Here is a 15,339-nt window from a genome sequence, read left to right as displayed (position 1 = left end):
TCTCCTGCATGTTTTAGCACTGCGTGCTCTGATCTGCTTAGAACTGTTAATGCAGGTGCTGAACAGCCCTGTGCTGAGCAGGGCTTCCTCATTCTGCAAAGGAGTTGTCCTTGAATTTGTCAAGGAGCTATTCTGAATGCAAATGCTGAAAAATTTGTGCTTCTATTATACAGCGAATTCTATCCTGGCATCTTTCTGTTTGCTTAAGAAAATGCCATATATGACATAGCACTGAATTTTTTCCTACAGCCAGGTTTAACACATCTCTATTTTTCCCCTTCTCCATAGATTAGTAATTCCAATTAGGAGCATTGGATTGGTCTGAAACAGCTTGCCAAGGGCCTGCCTGTAGGTGTGAGCAGCTTAGCAGCTTAATGGATGAAAGTGCTTATACGTTGATTATTTAATCTTTTGTTATATTGCCGCTCTGACCTCTGAAGGCAAACTTGCCGATAAAAGCATCACTGCACCTACTGGCAGCGAGGTACTCAGGGCCATGCTACAGCTTCCTCAGCTGTATTGGTGTATTCCTCAGCTCAGGTTCATTGGTGACTTCAGTGAGTTTAAGGATGACAAGCCTTACTTCAGCATAGGGGAACCCGGTCCATCCTTCTTTCCTATATAATAACATATATAATAATTTCCTATTATTATCGACGTTCTCCGCACCCTTTTGTAAATTAGGCAAGAGCTGCAGCCGACACGGCACGCTCGGCTTTGCACCCCGCGCCCCTGGGGTGAGGAGGAGTTGCGCCCCCATCTCAGCTGTTCGGCGGAGCGCAGCCGCACCTGCTCACAGCGGCCCGCGGCTCTGCCCCCGGCCCGCCTCCCCCCCGACCCAGATTCTCGGGGGGCGTGGCCAAGCGCCTCCGCCAATCGCCGCGCGGTGCCGCAGCCGGGAGGGGCGGGGCCAGGACGCGGAGCCGCCTCCATTTTGCGGCGCAGCGGCGGGGCGGAGCGCAGTCGGCAGCGAGCCGCCGCGCAGGGAGCAGTAGCCAGCAGCCAGCGCAGCATTGGCCTGCCAGTGTCCGGCGGACTGCACGCACCGGCATCCGCGGCCCAGGTTCGTGAGGGGTGGAGGGCGCGCAGCCTCCCTGCGCAACTGCAGCGGGTAGCCGGGTCTGGAGGGCTGTCGGCCGAGGGAGTTCCGTTGCCGCGCGGGGCACCCGGCGGGCCCGCTTTCTGCTGTTCCGCGCTCACCCGGGGCTCCTCACGCCGCTGGGTGCGGCCCGCGCCGCCATTTTGTAGCTGAGCGGTAGCGTTCGCTTTTCTTCCCTCCGCTTTGGGGCCTGCGCGCATGCGCCGGCGGCCCTGAGGAGGGCGGGCCGTGCCGCGGGCGGGCCTACGCGGGTGCAAACGGTGTTCCGTTGGCGCGGGCCGGGGCGTACTCCACCCGGCTCGTTCCTATTGGGCCGCCGCGGGGGCGAGGCCGGCCGCGGGCGGAGGGCGGCTGCGCGGGGCGGAGCCGTGCTGAGTCACCGGGCGCGGCCGGAGTCGGGGCTGACGGCGTCTCCCGCAGTGAGCTCCGCGTCTCCAGCCATGAGCGGCTGCCGCGTCTTCATCGGGAGGCTGAACCCCGCCGCCAGGGAGAAGGACGTGGAGAGGTTCTTCAAGGGGTACGGCCGCATCCGGGACATCGACCTGAAGAGGGGCTTCGGGTTTGTGGTGAGTGCGCCCTGTCCCGGGCCCCTTACCGCCCCAGGCGGGGTGTGTCGCGCAGGCGTGCGGTGTGTGAGCGGCTCCGTGGGGCGGAATTTCTCGTTTCCACTAAGTCGCTGCATGTGCCAGTTCTTGAGCACTTATGTATTCCGTGTTTGCTGCGGTGGGTTTGCAGGAATTCGAGGATCCGAGAGATGCGGATGATGCTGTCTATGAGCTGGATGGAAAAGAGCTTTGCAGTGAGAGGTGAGCTGCCCCATCTCATGCGCTGCTTCGAACCAACTCGCTTTGTGTCATATGCTTATGAGTTGTGGTTTGTTAGCAGTACTGTTAAAGCCCACTGTAGGCTTTCTCCCAGTAACGAGGAATGTGTAAAAGCATACAGATGCCTGGTTTCTCCTTTCCTCTTTGTCTCTCCAGGGTTACTATTGAGCATGCAAGAGCACGCTCTAGGGGTAGAGGCCGAGGGAGGTACTCTGACCGCTTTAGCAGCCGCCGGCCACGCAGTGACAGGAGGTGTGTATTGCACGGGGCTGGCACTGTCTGCCATAACAGCTCTGGGTTTGTCTGACCTGGGAACTTGAGGTGGAGCACAGCGCCGATTGGTGCCACCTGCCTTCCTAACAACCAGCGATGGGACAGCAGGGTAGCGAGAGTTGCAGAGCTTGTGCAGAATGCTCAGCTCCTTTGCTCTCGTACCCTCGAAGTACACGATGTTGTCTGAGGCTGCTCGGGGCACTTTATACTGGTGATGGTGTTCCTGATGAGCTCACGCCAGCTATCGGCCTTGCTAATGTGAAGTGTGGCTGTGCTGTCTGCAAACAGAAGTCTCAACTGTTTATTTCCCCGCAGAAGTGCCCCGCCTTTAAGGACAGAAAACCGCCTCATAGTAGAAAATCTGTCGTCCCGAGTCAGCTGGCAGGTTTGTTAAAACACGATTAACTATTTTGACTTCATTTAATGGGTATGTAATGTAATTACTTTGTTAAATGATTAATTAAAATTAAATCTAATTTATTAAAGTGTTTATGTAACTAATGTATTTTTTAATAATGTAAATTAAATGTTTCGAATGAAAACTAGTTAACTATAATTTGTAATAATAAATGTATATATTTGAGGAAGTATATTTATTTATTTTCTTGTTTTTTAAATCCATTTTAACCACATATTAAACCCTTTATTTGCCAGCCTATCTGTGTCGTTGGCCTTATGACGAGGAGTGCCTGTGGGTTATCCTAATCGTTCTGTCTTGGTCACTCTTGGTCGGGCCTGGTTGACTTTCCAGTCAGCTCCTACAATGTCACTTGGCCACCTCTAGATCTGTGTTTGCCGGTCTAGACGTAATCGATGCACTCCTTAAAGTGCCACATTGCAGCGATCCCAGAGCGTTAACGAGATCTGATTCCTAAGTTGAGAGCTGTTCTTCCTGTAACGCTTCCGAATAAGAGATCCTGGTCGAAAAGAGTTGAAAGATACGAAATTAGGTGGTCGTTGGAATCCTGATCGCAGTAAAGTGGTCCTTGGTAACATCAAGCATAGCGAATGTCTGGATCCGTCACTAGACTCCTAATAGGGAGGGCGGTGCGATTAATGGCTTCCATCGACTGGGTAGTGTTCGGCAAGTGGGTGGCGAAGAGCCAGTCGGGCATAAATCATGACGGTATCTCCGGTCGCTTAATGCAGTTTGCTGCTTGGCTAGCCTAGGGAAATGTTAATAAAGGTAAAGTAAACTATATTTTTCATGACATATGGGGCACAAAATAATGGTGTTATGTAATTGTAATTCCGTATGCGTGTAAGACTCGTAATATAAATGGAGACTGAAATAGCACAAAAGTATATGGGTATATTTTGCACTCAGTCCAGTATTAACATAAATATATACAAATGTGTTGTTTAGATTTCTCTTTCTCTAATCTATCTAACCTTCATAGACTAATTTAATTTTCCTTAATGTTAAGAAGACATTTATTAGCATTTTGCTTAAAGCAATATGCTTTTTTCATTTATTTCGTGCCCTGATGTAGATAATTCAATTTCGATAGAGTACAAGTGTGGCAGTTGCCACGTTTGTAATTTATCTAATGTTTTCCCTTCCAATAGTCATTTTTGTTTGCTCTTTTTAAAAAATAACATGTATATAGAACAACAACAACAAAAAAAGAAAAAAAAAAAAAAAAGGCAACTGTATATAAATATATATGTAAGTATTTACTTTCACTTCTTTGCATAACATTATTGGTCTTGTGTTAGGATCTCAAAGACTTCATGAGACAAGCTGGGGAAGTAACCTTTGCAGATGCACACAGACCTAAGTTAAATGAAGGGTAAGCCTCAAATTCTCTTGAAAGCTTTGGAGTAATTTTTGCATGTTCTACATAGATGCCTGGGGAGGGAAGCTGGCTACTCCAGTGCTCAGTAGCTGGAATTCATGGCTTAATTTAGCTTCCCTTTAAACATGCAGGACGTGCAGTCTGTGGTAGCTGGGGAGGGGGATTCTTGAATTTGTGCTTGAGTATACGATGCAGGATGACTACAAGCAGTATGGATGTTTTTCGAGCAGTTCAATTTTTTTTTCTTCCCAGAATACTTCTTAATTTATCTATTGTATCATTTCAAAAACACAACTTGTAATAGCGAGCTATGTTGACTTTTTTTTTCTGAATTTCTGTAGGGTGGTTGAATTCGCCTCTTACAGTGATTTAAAGAATGCTATTGAAAAGCTTTCTGGTAAAGAAATTAACGGAAGAAAAATCAAACTAATTGAAGGCAGCAAAAGGCACAGGTATGGATATCTGTTGAGTACTAATGGTGAATTAAGAAAGCTTTGAAGCCGATGACCAGACAACAGAACTGGAGACAGCGGGTTGCGTGGTTGCTGTAGTGCTAACGCCGATGCTCGCTGTTTCCTCAGTAGGTCCAGAAGCAGGTCGCGGTCTCGTAGCAGAAGCTCATCCAGGTCTCGTAGCCGTTCCCGTTCCCGAAGCCGCAAATCTTACAGCAGGTCAAGGAGCAGGAGCCGTAGCAAGTCTCGATCAGTTAGCAGATCTCCAATGCCAGAGAAGAGCCAGAAGCGTGGCTCTTCCAGTAGATCTAAATCCCCATCATCTGTGGATCGACAGAGGTCTAGATCGAGGTCCAGATCCGTTGATAGTGGCAACTGAACTATAAGTGACTTGCCCTGGGGGGCCCTTTTTTAAACCATACTTGCTAAAACTCATGGTAAGTATGTGACTTTCTGAGGGGAAGGGGTTTGGATGGGGTAGGGAGGGAGGGTGGCGGGGGGAGGAGGGCTGCGGGATCTTTGTAGATGTGGACCATGGTGGGGAGGGTTATTGACTAATTGTATTAAATGTTTTTTGATAACCCTTTTTTTGCTCACATTTTTTGTGAATGTCTGAAGTGAATAGTTGGTGTATAGTGCCAGAGCTCTTTATAACTAAAGCAGACAACTTTGAAATTTTTTTTTTTACTCCAAAAAGAGGAATCTGGTATCAGTATGCTCAACTGTGAATAGCAATTCCAAATACTAGTTTAATGTGAGATAATAAACTAACGGCTTTAGGCATCTAAGAGCTCTACATGTGCTGTACATAAAGCTTTATTTCAGAGCTTTTTTTTTTTCGTGCTTTAGAACCACTGTTTCAGTTATAGGTCAGCAGATTAAGTGCTCAACAGTATTGGTAATAAAACTTCATTTTAAAAAACTTTTCATTGAATACGCCTTGAACTGCAGTAAGAAAATGCCCATTTCACTGCCCTGTGGTAATAGTATTCTATGAGGCACCCTAACTCTTGATACTTAACAATTAAACAGCTTAAATAAAGTCTGAAGAAACATGTTTGTGCTTCTTGTTTATTCTTGTTGTTAATCACGTGTTTATGACCATGCCTGATGTAGTTGGACAGAGAAAATATTTGTAGATGGATCTGTAACAAAGTGGTTGCAGTGTGTTTTGGGCATTGGGGGAAACTTCTTAAAATACATCACGTTGTGCCCTTCCCTACCCATATCTTTCAGGTGCTTATGTTCTGATGGGAGAGGTGTGGTGAGGAGAAGCCTGAGAGAGTTCATAGAAAAAAGCTGAATGTTTGAATTACTGAAGTGTTAACTTACTGTTCAGAGAGTATGAAATGTTAAAGATGGCCGTAACCATCAAAAATGGGCAAGCATGTGTGTGAGGGCACACCAAGCAGTGGATCGAAAATTGTTAGAGGCGTCAGTCCTCACTCTGGAGGAAGAAGAGGATTTTTTAAATTGGCGTGTGAGTTCTGTGGTATCCTTTGGTCCTGCATTTTAATGCTTTTTAAGTTAATCCCAACAAAGACAGTAGCTAGCAATCCCTGTTTTTATCAGACCCTCCTCTGCATTACGGGACAGTAATTTCTTTGGAAATGATAAACAAATGACAAATACTTTTTCTTCCGAAGTGCTTTCCAAAGCTAATCCATTTATGCACAGAGCTTTAAAGAGACCCCTGGATCCTAAGATCAGGTCCTAGGGTAAAGGGAGGAGGATCAGCAGAGTGTGGTGGGGCAGGGGGTGGTTTGTGGTGCCTCTGCGGGCCTTTCCCCTGTTCCCTTTACTCTTAAGGAGTTCTTCATTAGCTGTGGCAGGAGAGTGATGGACTCTGTTGCTGGAGCAGAATGAAGACCTTTGTTGTACGTGCTTACAACTGTTTACACCCGTGCAAAAACCCCTTGGTCACATGGACCAACCAGGCTCTTCATGCGTGTTTACATCTGTAGCTGCCAAGCTTCTTTACTCATTTGCAAGGTAATGACTTTCTTTGTCCCAACGCTTCCCCTACTTTATTAATTTGAACAATGAACATGGAGCAACCGAAAAAACACATAAATCTGTGTGATCTTTCAGACTCATGGTCACAAACCTTGATATCATCCATCAAACTAAACCTATTGAGTTTTCAACAGGAGCTCTTGCCCCACAAATCAGAAATTTTTGAGGTAGTTGTCATGCTGCTTGACACAGATATTTATTCTGGTTGCCTCCGTAGGCTTTGGCTGGGAGGATATCCAGAAGATGGACACAGTGAAGCAGCAGATGTTGATGGTACAGTCAAAGCAGGGCATTATGACCTTGACTGAATCTGTTGCAGTTTTTTTGTTTGACTGTTTGTTAGTTTTGTAGGGAAATCTATGATTATTTTTTGAAGTTACATGCTCGGAATTATGAAAGCCAGGCAGGTGTAGGTAAGGCGTACAGTTGTAAATATACACACTGTATTCTTAAACACCAGAACATATTTGGCCAGTCAAGTTGGATTATACAACCAAATATGAGAGAATTTCCTACACTGCCAATCTACTGCACATGAATTCATGTCATTTTATAGCAAATACTGTTCTCTAACTTAGAACGCAGACATACTTTCAGTGTTGTTAGGCCTATCTTAAGATTTTCTGGAGCACTGAATAACTGCTACTCCAGCTAAAAGGTTCAGAAAAATATGTTGCAACAATGCCAACAGCTGGAATGAGTGAGTCTCCAAACACCAGCATATGTCTCAGCAGCAGCTTTCAGCAGCTCCTGCTCTTAGGCGCTGACGATCACCAAGCCTGGAGGTTTGATCCTCCTCTTGTGGTGGTGAATGAGCCACAGGCTGAGGGTCTGTGTGCTCTGCTTCGAGTTGCTGAGCTCCAAAAGTTTCCACTAGGACACCTTTTTTTGTGCAGATTCTCTCCAAAAGCTCATCCATATCATCTGTTGAGTACTTGTTAAAATCAGCTGTGCCAAGGTCTTGCAATCACAAGGACAAAGTGTAACTTTTCATAACAGAACTCGACAGATTACTGGTATAGGGGGAGCCCAGCCTGAATTCAAGAATCGCTTCCCTGAGCTCTTTTATAATTCAAAAGCTTATGCCCTCCCATCTTGGGTGCCTATTAGGTCCATAAGTTACAGTGCAGGCGAGAGCCGAATGCGATCTCTGAGCCGTGTCAAAATGCCCCCTCCTCCGCTTCTTTGTGAATCCCATGGCAGATGTCAGCATGGATCTGGAGGGTGCAAGTCTGGTTCCTTCCTCAGGCTCGCTAGCCTGAGGTCTAAAGATTGTTTACAGCGGCTTCCACTACAGGAGGAGTGGTAGGCGTTATTGGGATGGTGGATTCCTCATTTTAGTGATTCAAATACCGATCTCCAGGGACCCAAGAGGTCTTTAGTCACAGAGTCCGAGCTCATAGCTGCAACCTACAGCCTTGCTCCCACTTTGTCCCACATCTCTGTGTCACAGATCGCAGTCCCTTCTACATCACAAGAGATTCACACCAAAAGTCACCTTAAATAGAAGCTTTCCTCTTCAGCGTGGTGCCTCTGTAAAACCCTTTCCAGTATTTTGCAAGCTGCCTCCTGCACTTTTGTTATACTTGTTCCCATTGTTCCCTGTTTCTCACCTCTGTCCTGTAGATGTGATTCTAGCAGTGCAGCGGGCGCCATTTGTGGCAGGAGAGTGACAGATTCCACTACTGGTGCAGAACAAAGACCTTTATTGTATGTGCTTGCAACCTTTTATACCTGTGCAAAAACATGGTCACATGGACCTTGGTCACATAGACCACCCAGGAGCCTCGTGCGTGTTTATGTCTGGCTCAAGTAGCTATCAAGCTTGTTTACTCGTTTGCAAGGTAATGACTTTCTTTGTCCCACAGTTAGCTTTTAATACAAGTTACATGAATCAGCTTTTTTGACTTGTTTGACTACAATAGCACTATATCCATGTACCGTGTGCTCTTGGAGTCAAACACTGAGAGAGGCTGATAATGTGGGTGTATGGTAACTGTTGAGTCATGGCCTGAACCACTGATTGAGCACCTGGGAAAAGGATCAGTTGGCTCTAGCAACACAGGTGAAGGCAATTAGCTGTGTGACCAGAAGGGGTGGAGCCTGGCTGCACCTCTCAGACCCCATTTAAGGGCTGAGTGCCACTGGGGGAAGGATCTCTGGTTGGAGGTTTGTCCTTGGTGAAGCTTTCTCCTGTGAACCTGGAATCTTCTGATATGGGTGAGCAATCTACTTCCCTTCTTTTGTTGTGCATTTCTGTTGTGCTGATTCTTCTGTCAGCATGCGTTTTTTGTAATACCTTAACCATTGTATTGATCTGTTCAGTTGCTACAGCAGATAACTCAGTTTTGGGAATTGGGAGGTTTCAGTGGTTCGTAATAGTTCAGATGTTGGATTGCTTTACAAAGTGTGGAAGGAGGGAACCTTATCCTGCAGGAAGAAAAAGGGCATTGACAGTAGCACAAAGTGTATGGTTACCTGCTTTACCTCATGTCAGCTGGTCCTTCTTGTGTGCTTGGATAGTAACAAGTGTAGTGGAAATACTGAGTCATGGCCTGAACCAGTGATTGAGCACCTGGTGAGAAGGCAGGGCCAACCCAGGGTGGGGGGGGGGGCTCAGATGCATACAGTGTATGCCTGAGTGACCAGAAGGGATGGAGCCAGGATCCTTCAAGGCCTCATTTAAGGGTTGGTGGTGGAGGTGGATGCATCTCATCTGGAAATCCCTGCTGGCGTAAGGACCTTACAGTCCTTCCAAAAGCAAGCAGTTTATTTCTCTTGTTTCTGTGCCCACTGCTGTGGTGTCTGAGCAGATCCTCACTTGCTGCGGCCTTGGATGTTGCTTCTATGCAGTCTTATTTTGCTTTCTATTGTGCTACAACAGGTATCTGTGTTAAATGGGACTTTGGTTCTGGCTGAAACCTAGGTGACTGAAGGCATACAGTTAATGGGTGGGGTTTCAGGCTCCCTTCTCTGTGAGAATTATATCCTCTGACTAAATATGAAGTACGTATGGAGTATGTGTAGGGTATATTTAGAGTACTTATGAAATACTTATAACTAAATATGAAGTGCACAGGGTGGTGCTTTGACAGAGTGAGCAACACTATGACAGATAAATTCAGCTCATCCCTGCTGTAGGCAGCTGACAAGGTGAGCATGGGACTGGTTCAGAAGTTTGAATAATACTGCATGAGTCACAATCTCAAACCTTCACTCCCACCACAAGCCAGATGAGAGCCCCATTCACTTCAGCAATGCATCTGCTAGCCTGTACAGCTCCTACTCTGTATGCCTCCTTTTCCAGAATCTGTTCTCATAGCAAATAAGAGGGCAAAGCTGGTCAAAGTGGGTGAGAAATTCGTTTGGAAGTAGTAATCATGGGCAGAAGAGCTCTTGCCCACAAGGTACTGCTGAACCAATGCTTGACAACGTGATGCATACGGGTACTTCGTTATTAACAGGTGCTGTAAAATGCTTATGCTTCTGGCCATTCCTCAACCTCTCTATAGGAAGGCTGGAAGATACTTAACTCCTTTTCCAAGCAGTATGTAGCAAGTATGGTTCAAAAAAAAAAAAAAGCAGATCCCTTTTTTCTGATTTCCTCTTGTCAGTGCACCATTGAGATTTTTTTTTGACTGCATAAAAGAATTAATTCTCTGAACACGATAACATAATTTCCCCCGTTAGCTCTAACCAGAGGCTTTGGGTTGGGAACTTGGTTTTCTAGGCTGGGAGTCAAGCTGGAAAGGCACTGACAACAGATCTGGAGCCTGGTATGGCATCCCTAATGAGGTTGGGAGAGGGGAAAGCTGTCATGGTTTAGTGATTTTTGGCTTTCGGTATTCCACATCATAACATCATGTGGGGCACTGGGACTTTAACTGTGAATGCTCAAGTCCTGGGTATCTGCCCTGAAGAGAAGAAGAACTACATTCCCCAGGGGACCTTGCAGTCAGGGAGAGGAGGTTTAACTCCTGGCAAGGTCGCCTGATTGCTCTTTCTCGCCTGCCCTTTGTGGTGGGCGCTGTTCTGTCTCCCTGCTGCTCAACTGGACTGCGCATCTCACCTCAGCGTTGTGGTGAGGCCTATCCACCTTTCAGACATTCTCTCTCTCTCATTATATTTGATTTATTAGCTTCAATTCTGATTATATTGTATTATAGTGGGTTATCTTGCATTCCGATAATATACTTAGTAAATTAGTTTGTTTCTCCTCAGATCGGTGCCGCTGTTTTTAATTATTTTGCGGTCCCCTGTTTCCTTTTTCTTCTGGAGGCGCGGATCTGCGGATCCCTCCGCCCCGCTCGTCGTGGAACCGGGCTGAACCAGCCCGTAAACCGTTGGCAAAAGCAGTGAGACAGAGTTGTGCTGGGAGCTGTTGGGGTGGGTGTGTGTCCATGGCATCTCGTGCAGCCCTGCTGGCATTGCTATGAGAAGACAGCGGCGTGGCACAAGGTGCTGTTGAGTGAGTGAGAGAAGATGTCCTGCTGTGCTGTGTGTGATTCATTTTCTTTTGGGCAGCTGCAAGATTCCCAGGAGAACACAGGTGCTGCCCAGGTCTTACATGTGGGCAAGACTCATGGGAATTTTGAGGAACTGCAGGAGAAAGCTGCCCAGCAATTGCCTCTCTTCCTTTCTCCCTTCACATTTTTCCTCACCACTGCTCTCCAAATGCTTGTTCTCGCTGTGTTTAACTTTTAATTGTGCTCTGAATGCTGTCAGAAGTCAAGTCAAGTAGCTCAGTGATTATGAAGTGCCATTGCCTAGTGGCACCCAGACCTTTCCCTGCCTGCTCAGCCTTTTAAAATGACAGCACTGAAATGCTTTCACCTTTTCTTCTTCTTTGCGGAACTGTAGAAGAATTCTTTGACTACTCCTGTAATCAAAACAAAACAACCAAAAAAAAAACCAATCACGCCTGCTACTTGTTTGCTCTTCAAATGCCCCTGCTGGTTCCCAGTAGTCAGAATTGATTCCCAGGAAACACTCCCGGAACCAAGGGAGAGATGAGGAGAAAGGTGGAATACGGGGTGCAATGACTTCACCCTGGCGGGTGCTGCCCAGCTCGCACCACATGAGGGCAGTGGTTGCATGCCCAGAGCCAGATCGCTCTCAGGATGAAAGGCCTCAAAACAGCCCAGCCTCATCTGATCCGTCTCTCAGATCTTTTTATTATTATCGTGCCACATACTCCTAAATTCAAAATATGCTGGGCTTCACAGGATGCTTAACGAGCCTGAGGCACCAAAGGTAATATTTAAAACTAAAACATATAGAAGTTGATAGACCCCTTGCTGGAGCTTAAAGTGAACTATGTTGTCCATTTTAATGGAGAAGACAGTAAAGGCATCACTGCTTTGTGATTTTTGTAATGGAACTTCATCAATTTGCTTAAAAAATAGGAAATGGATTGGGCGCATCTTTCAGGGGTGGGGAGCCAAGCTGTGCTTTTCTAATTTGCAGCTGGGGCTGTCATTTCTTCTATGGTTTTACAGAACTTAGCATAACTTGGACTCAGCCCAGCTGTTGCCCAAAGGCTGTACTTCAGCTGATGTACCTGATAAAAATGGTGGTGTTTTGATTTGTGCCATATTTCACACTATGTTGGCCCACAGCTTGAAGTGTGACCGTGGTGTCTCATGCTTCACTCTGGTAAGGTTTTCCTGCTGCACAGTTATGTGCTTAGCTACTTTTCCTGTAAGATTTGGATGCAGATGGCTCCACCCTAGCACCAAAACCAGTTCTAGTGTTCATATAGTCCTGTTGTTTTTTTTGGGTTTTTTTTGGTTTTTTTTTTCATCCTGCTCAGCATTGTCCTGTTGTTCAGAGATTGCTAGAGGTGGATCAGTGCCAACAGCAAGGTGACAGGATTGGAGCAGCCTGTCCCAAGGGAGGGTTACCCTACAATTGTGCCTGTCAGGATTGGAGAAGGAGGGTTTCTGCAGGTGAAATCACTCCTTGCCTTGATTTGTTCCACCTGTGTCTCCCCAAGGTCACAGTTCATTTCTGTAATTTGGGTGATACAGCTCACCTGGTTAAGCATTAAATTCCAGATACGTTTGGCTCTTTAAAAACAAGATGAGCTTTAATTTTTTTCTCTAGTGGTCTCCACCATAATTAAAGCAGAACATGATCTGCTTTTATGGTTCCTTCTCAGCCTTTTGATCTGCTCAAATGTTGTTTTTCCCCAGGCTTGTTCATGAATGTGCAAGAGGTGGGTTCTGGGCTGAATGACCAGCAGTTGCTGCCTGTGGTTTGGTCTGGCTCAGTGCAAAGAAAATTGTGTGTTTGGGATGGTATTTAAGTCTGTTTGTCTGATTCTGCTCTGATAGATGGCCAAAGATGAGGACAAATTGAATGGCCTCACCTTGAGGTAGAAATCGCTTGCAGGATCACAGAGGCTTACGTGTGATGAGGCCTGTAGCTGTGATCTGGCCAAACCAATGTTTAAGCAGGGCCACTGAGAACCAGGCACAAGTTGCCATTATCTGAGGAAGCTGTAACCTGATGCCATGGTGAGGGATGTTTTCCCCTCTCCTCTGTGCTGTCTTGTGTCCATGCCCGATCCATGGATGTGTTGGCAGTGAACAGGGCTGGGAGGACACCTGGCCCACTGCCCAGCAGCACTTTCTGGAGGTCTCTTGCACTGCTGGGGCCTGCCATCTGTGACACTGACCGGCCTCTCTTGTGCTGGCATCCTGCAATGAATAGCACAGTTCCCCATGCCCTGCAGTGGCCAGCAGCGTGGCCTTCCTGGTGGCTATGCCCTGTGTCCCAGTGCTGGGCATTTGCTGGCTGTCTGCCACTGCAGCACTTCTCTTGTCTCAACAACAAGAGACAAAGTTATTTATATATATTTAAATTCCATTTAGCATCCATCAGGCTTAAAAAAAAGAAAAAAAAAAGAAAAAAAAAAAATCCTATGACCTCTCTCTTACACAATTGTTTGATAGGAAAATAATTAATTTTGCAATTAAGCTCTGCCCAGAACAAATGATGTAAGAACACTGCGTATGGGCTAAATTAGTGCCTGCTGAGATGCAGCGCCAGCATCTGTCTGGGTTGGTGACACTTATTTTAAGCAGCCAACAGAGGGGAAAGCACACCCTTCCACAATGTTCCTAATGGCCTCATGTCTAGTGGGGGCCCACAGAGCACTCAGCACTGTCAGTATGAGCATGTGCTTCAGTTGTTTGGCAGTGAAAAACACCCCTTCTCCATTTTAAGGGAGTCATTTTAAAAACTAACTTGGTGGCCAGGTGGCCATTGCTTGTGCCTCAAGGGTGTAGAGAGTTCCAGAGAAATTGTTCCTCTGAAACCTGTGAGCCTGGCTGTGCATGGATTTCTTGGCTTGCTGCCTGCAGAAAGGGTAGCATTGGAGCAGGCTCACTTCAAAGGCAAGTCAAAGGGTGGGAGGGAATTGCACAGACTGTAGAAAGCCTGTTTGTTTCCATGATGTTTTGTTTTCCCCATGGGAAAGGAGATATTATTTATTGTCTATTGTAGTTACTTGTTAACTATGTAATTAGTGGGCCTAGTTTGAACAGTCTTGACTGTTTCTTTTCCTTAGGGAACAGATGTAAAAGACATCTTCATAAATATTTGACAGCTTAAATTTCTTTCAGTCTGGTAAAATGCTGTTGGTTGACCATCGGGACCTTCCTTAAGTCTGAATCTGATCTGTATAGCTTTGATTATTGCTCTTAGTTTTGTGGGAGAAGAAAGCATTGTCTGCTGTTCTTCAGACATATGCTGGACTATGAGTTTTCAGAAAATGCTGTGTTTTCTGTAGGTCAGGTAACAAGCCATTTTGATATGAGCTTGGGGGGCTGGTGTGGGGGACAGAAGGTTCCCCAGTTCCCAGTTGTAGATGCATTTCACCTTTGAAGGATGATTTTGTCTTAACCTGAGGTTAGTGTGCATCATTTGTATCCAAGCTTGCTTTTAAAATTTCTTTGGGGCAGGCTCTGTGCTCAGATGCTAACTCCATAGGTTTAAACTGCCCAGGTAGTAGGAGAGCCTGTTGCTGTCATCAGTGCCTTTGCAGGCGTCAATGGAATGTCATGTCAGCAAAGCCTAGGTCACGCTACATGGAGCTCATCCTCAAGCTGCTGACATAGTGCTCCAGCCATCAGCGAAGCCATGAGAGAGCTTTAATCTTCCCCTGTGAACAGATCTGGGCAAATCATTTTTCAGCATGCTGACCCTATAACCTCTAGCTCCTTAACCCTCTTTTGATGTCCTCAGTATCTGCGACATTTCTGCTGTGTCCACTTCTGATGGTCAGGCTGAAATTGGAATGGGCTTAAAGTAGGCATATTGAAAAAAAATCTTTTTAAATTAGCTTTTCTGATTTGATATATAAGTAGTGCAGTCCAAAGCAGAGTTGTGTCAAAGTGTGTACCTGACCTTGTAGGACCATGTTAATACTTCAGAGTTACTGAGTTAATAAGGGTGAAAGTGGTGCTGCTGCTGTGGAGCTTGCATCTTTTCTTGCTTCTTGTCTGCTGCTTTGGCATCCTTGCATCACTGACTGCGGTGCCTGAAGATAATGTCTCTGTTCTTTCTTACTCTTGCAGTCTTCTCAGCAAAGCTGTAGATTGCATGTATTGGAAGATTAGTCTTTTCTCTCTTCCACAGGCACAGTAAGTGCTTCAAGAAGGGTATGTCTAAGCTTACTTTGCAGAGATTTTCCCATGAGTCAGAGCTATTGGCATCCATGTTGCACTTACTTACACGGCTTAGGGCTGAGAAGGTCACTGAGCAGGTCATGGAATCATTAAGGTTGGAACAGTCCTCTAAGATCTCCAAGTCCAACCATTGACTCATTGCCAACGTGACTGTTAAGCCATGTTTCTCAGTGCCACATCTAC

The 15,339-nt window shown here is 46.1% G+C and overlaps 2 protein-coding genes across 10 annotated transcripts in view; both read left to right on the top strand.

The window, feature by feature from the left end:
* The first annotated feature begins 963 nt into the window (after positions 1–963).
* SRSF5 (serine and arginine rich splicing factor 5) lies at positions 964–5,924 on the top strand. Of its 4 annotated transcripts, XR_006167986.1 has the most exons (9): positions 964–1,063; positions 1,520–1,665; positions 1,835–1,905; positions 2,080–2,175; positions 2,512–2,581; positions 3,916–3,989; positions 4,337–4,447; positions 4,577–4,884; positions 5,684–5,924. XR_006167986.1 is itself a non-coding variant. In XM_042813569.1 (8 exons), exons 2-8 carry the CDS (start codon positions 1,540–1,542, stop codon positions 4,824–4,826), a joined length of 795 nt encoding a protein of 264 aa, XP_042669503.1. In that variant the 5' UTR covers positions 964–1,063; positions 1,520–1,539; the 3' UTR covers positions 4,827–5,504. The 4 variants fall into 4 exon arrangements, 3 of the variants coding, with proteins under 3 accessions (XP_042669503.1, XP_042669502.1, XP_042669501.1); XM_042813569.1 differs by lacking the exon at positions 5,684–5,924 and having other exon boundaries at positions 2,515–2,581; positions 4,577–5,504; XM_042813568.1 differs by lacking the exon at positions 5,684–5,924 and having other exon boundaries at positions 4,580–5,504.
* Positions 5,841–15,339, top strand: part of SMOC1 (SPARC related modular calcium binding 1) — a 163,333-nt gene continuing 153,834 nt past the window's right edge. For 4 of the 6 annotated variants that reach the window (XM_042813566.1, XM_042813565.1, XM_042813563.1 and 1 more), the window contains exon 1: positions 6,017–6,439. In XM_042813566.1, the coding sequence (XP_042669500.1) occupies positions 6,392–6,439 (48 nt within the window). In that variant the 5' untranslated portion in view covers positions 6,017–6,391. Of the gene's footprint in view, positions 5,940–6,016; positions 6,440–15,339 lie in introns of those variants that run through there. The other 2 variants (XM_042813562.1, XM_042813561.1) reach the window with 2 other exon arrangements.

The sequence above is a fragment of the Centrocercus urophasianus genome, unplaced genomic scaffold (genome assembly GCF_019232065.1).
Source record: "Centrocercus urophasianus isolate 14NV4802_14NV808 unplaced genomic scaffold, USGS_Curo_1.0 seq_14, whole genome shotgun sequence".
NCBI lineage: Eukaryota > Metazoa > Chordata > Aves > Galliformes > Phasianidae > Centrocercus > Centrocercus urophasianus.
The sequence above is the reverse complement of the archived record's forward strand: the minus strand, read 5'-3'. Positions and strand labels throughout refer to the sequence as shown.

Excerpts from the sequence above, each read along its gene's own strand:
- SRSF5 (XM_042813567.1), top strand. The coding sequence starts at position 1,540 with ATGAGCGGCTGCCGCGTCTTCATCGGGAGGCTGAACCCCGCCGCCAGG. Across the intron at positions 2,582-3,915 it reads CGTCCCGAGTCAGCTGGCAG|GATCTCAAAGACTTCATGAG; the intron begins GTTTGTTAAAAC and ends GTCTTGTGTTAG. Across the intron at positions 4,448-4,576 it reads GAAGGCAGCAAAAGGCACAG|TAGGTCCAGAAGCAGGTCGC; the intron begins GTATGGATATCT and ends CTGTTTCCTCAG.